General features: G+C 61.3%; 1 protein-coding gene across 1 annotated transcript in view; it reads left to right on the top strand.

Annotated features, from left to right (window-relative positions):
- The window catches only part of LOC104494941 (unconventional myosin-If-like), a gene marked incomplete at both ends in the record, with an annotated part of 7301 nt that overhangs the window by 607 nt on the left and 6128 nt on the right, over window positions 1-566 (top strand). Inside the window, 2 exons of the mRNA XM_010137849.1 lie at window positions 1-71; window positions 435-544. The exon at window positions 1-71 is cut by the window's left edge and continues 23 nt beyond it. Coding sequence (XP_010136151.1) covers window positions 1-71; window positions 435-544 — 181 coding nt within the window. The remainder of the gene's footprint in view (window positions 72-434; window positions 545-566) is intronic.

The following is a 566-nucleotide window of genomic DNA, read 5'->3' as shown; positions in this document are numbered from 1 at the left end:
GGGGATCCTCCACCTGGGAAACATCAGCTTTCGGGAGGAAGGCAACTATGCTCGGGTGGAAAATGCCGACTGTGAGTAGCTGAGGTCCCCTGCTCCAGGGGGGCAGGTGGGGACACTCACAGGGACCCTGGGCGAGGAACTGCCAAGTCTCCATAGCGCACATCCACTGGCAGAGAGAGGCAGTGTCAGTTTTTTCCCCCTGTTAGACATGGGGAAACTGAGGCAGAGAGCAAAGGGCACAATCAGAGCTTAATTAACAAGGGGATGGATACCAGGAGCCACTTGTTGAGATTTAGCAAAGGGGGGACCACGTCCCACCATCCCGCTCACCACACCACTGCTGTTCCTTGCTCTGGGATGGGGCTGGGGGCTCCAGCATGCCGGGGGTGTACGGGGAGCAGGCAGCCCTGACTGCCCGCCCCTGCTCTGCCCAGCCCTGGCCTTCCCTGCCTACCTGCTGGGCATCGACCAGGACCGCCTCAACGAGAAGGTCACCAGCAGGAAAATGGACAGCAGGTGGGGCGGCCGCTCCGAGTCCATCACCGTCCCCCTCAACGTGGAGCAGG

Source organism: Buceros rhinoceros, unplaced genomic scaffold, assembly GCF_000710305.1.
Source record: "Buceros rhinoceros silvestris isolate BGI_N320 unplaced genomic scaffold, ASM71030v1 scaffold20740, whole genome shotgun sequence".
Classification (NCBI taxonomy): domain Eukaryota; kingdom Metazoa; phylum Chordata; class Aves; order Bucerotiformes; family Bucerotidae; genus Buceros; species Buceros rhinoceros.
This window is presented reverse-complemented; position numbering and strand designations above follow the sequence as displayed.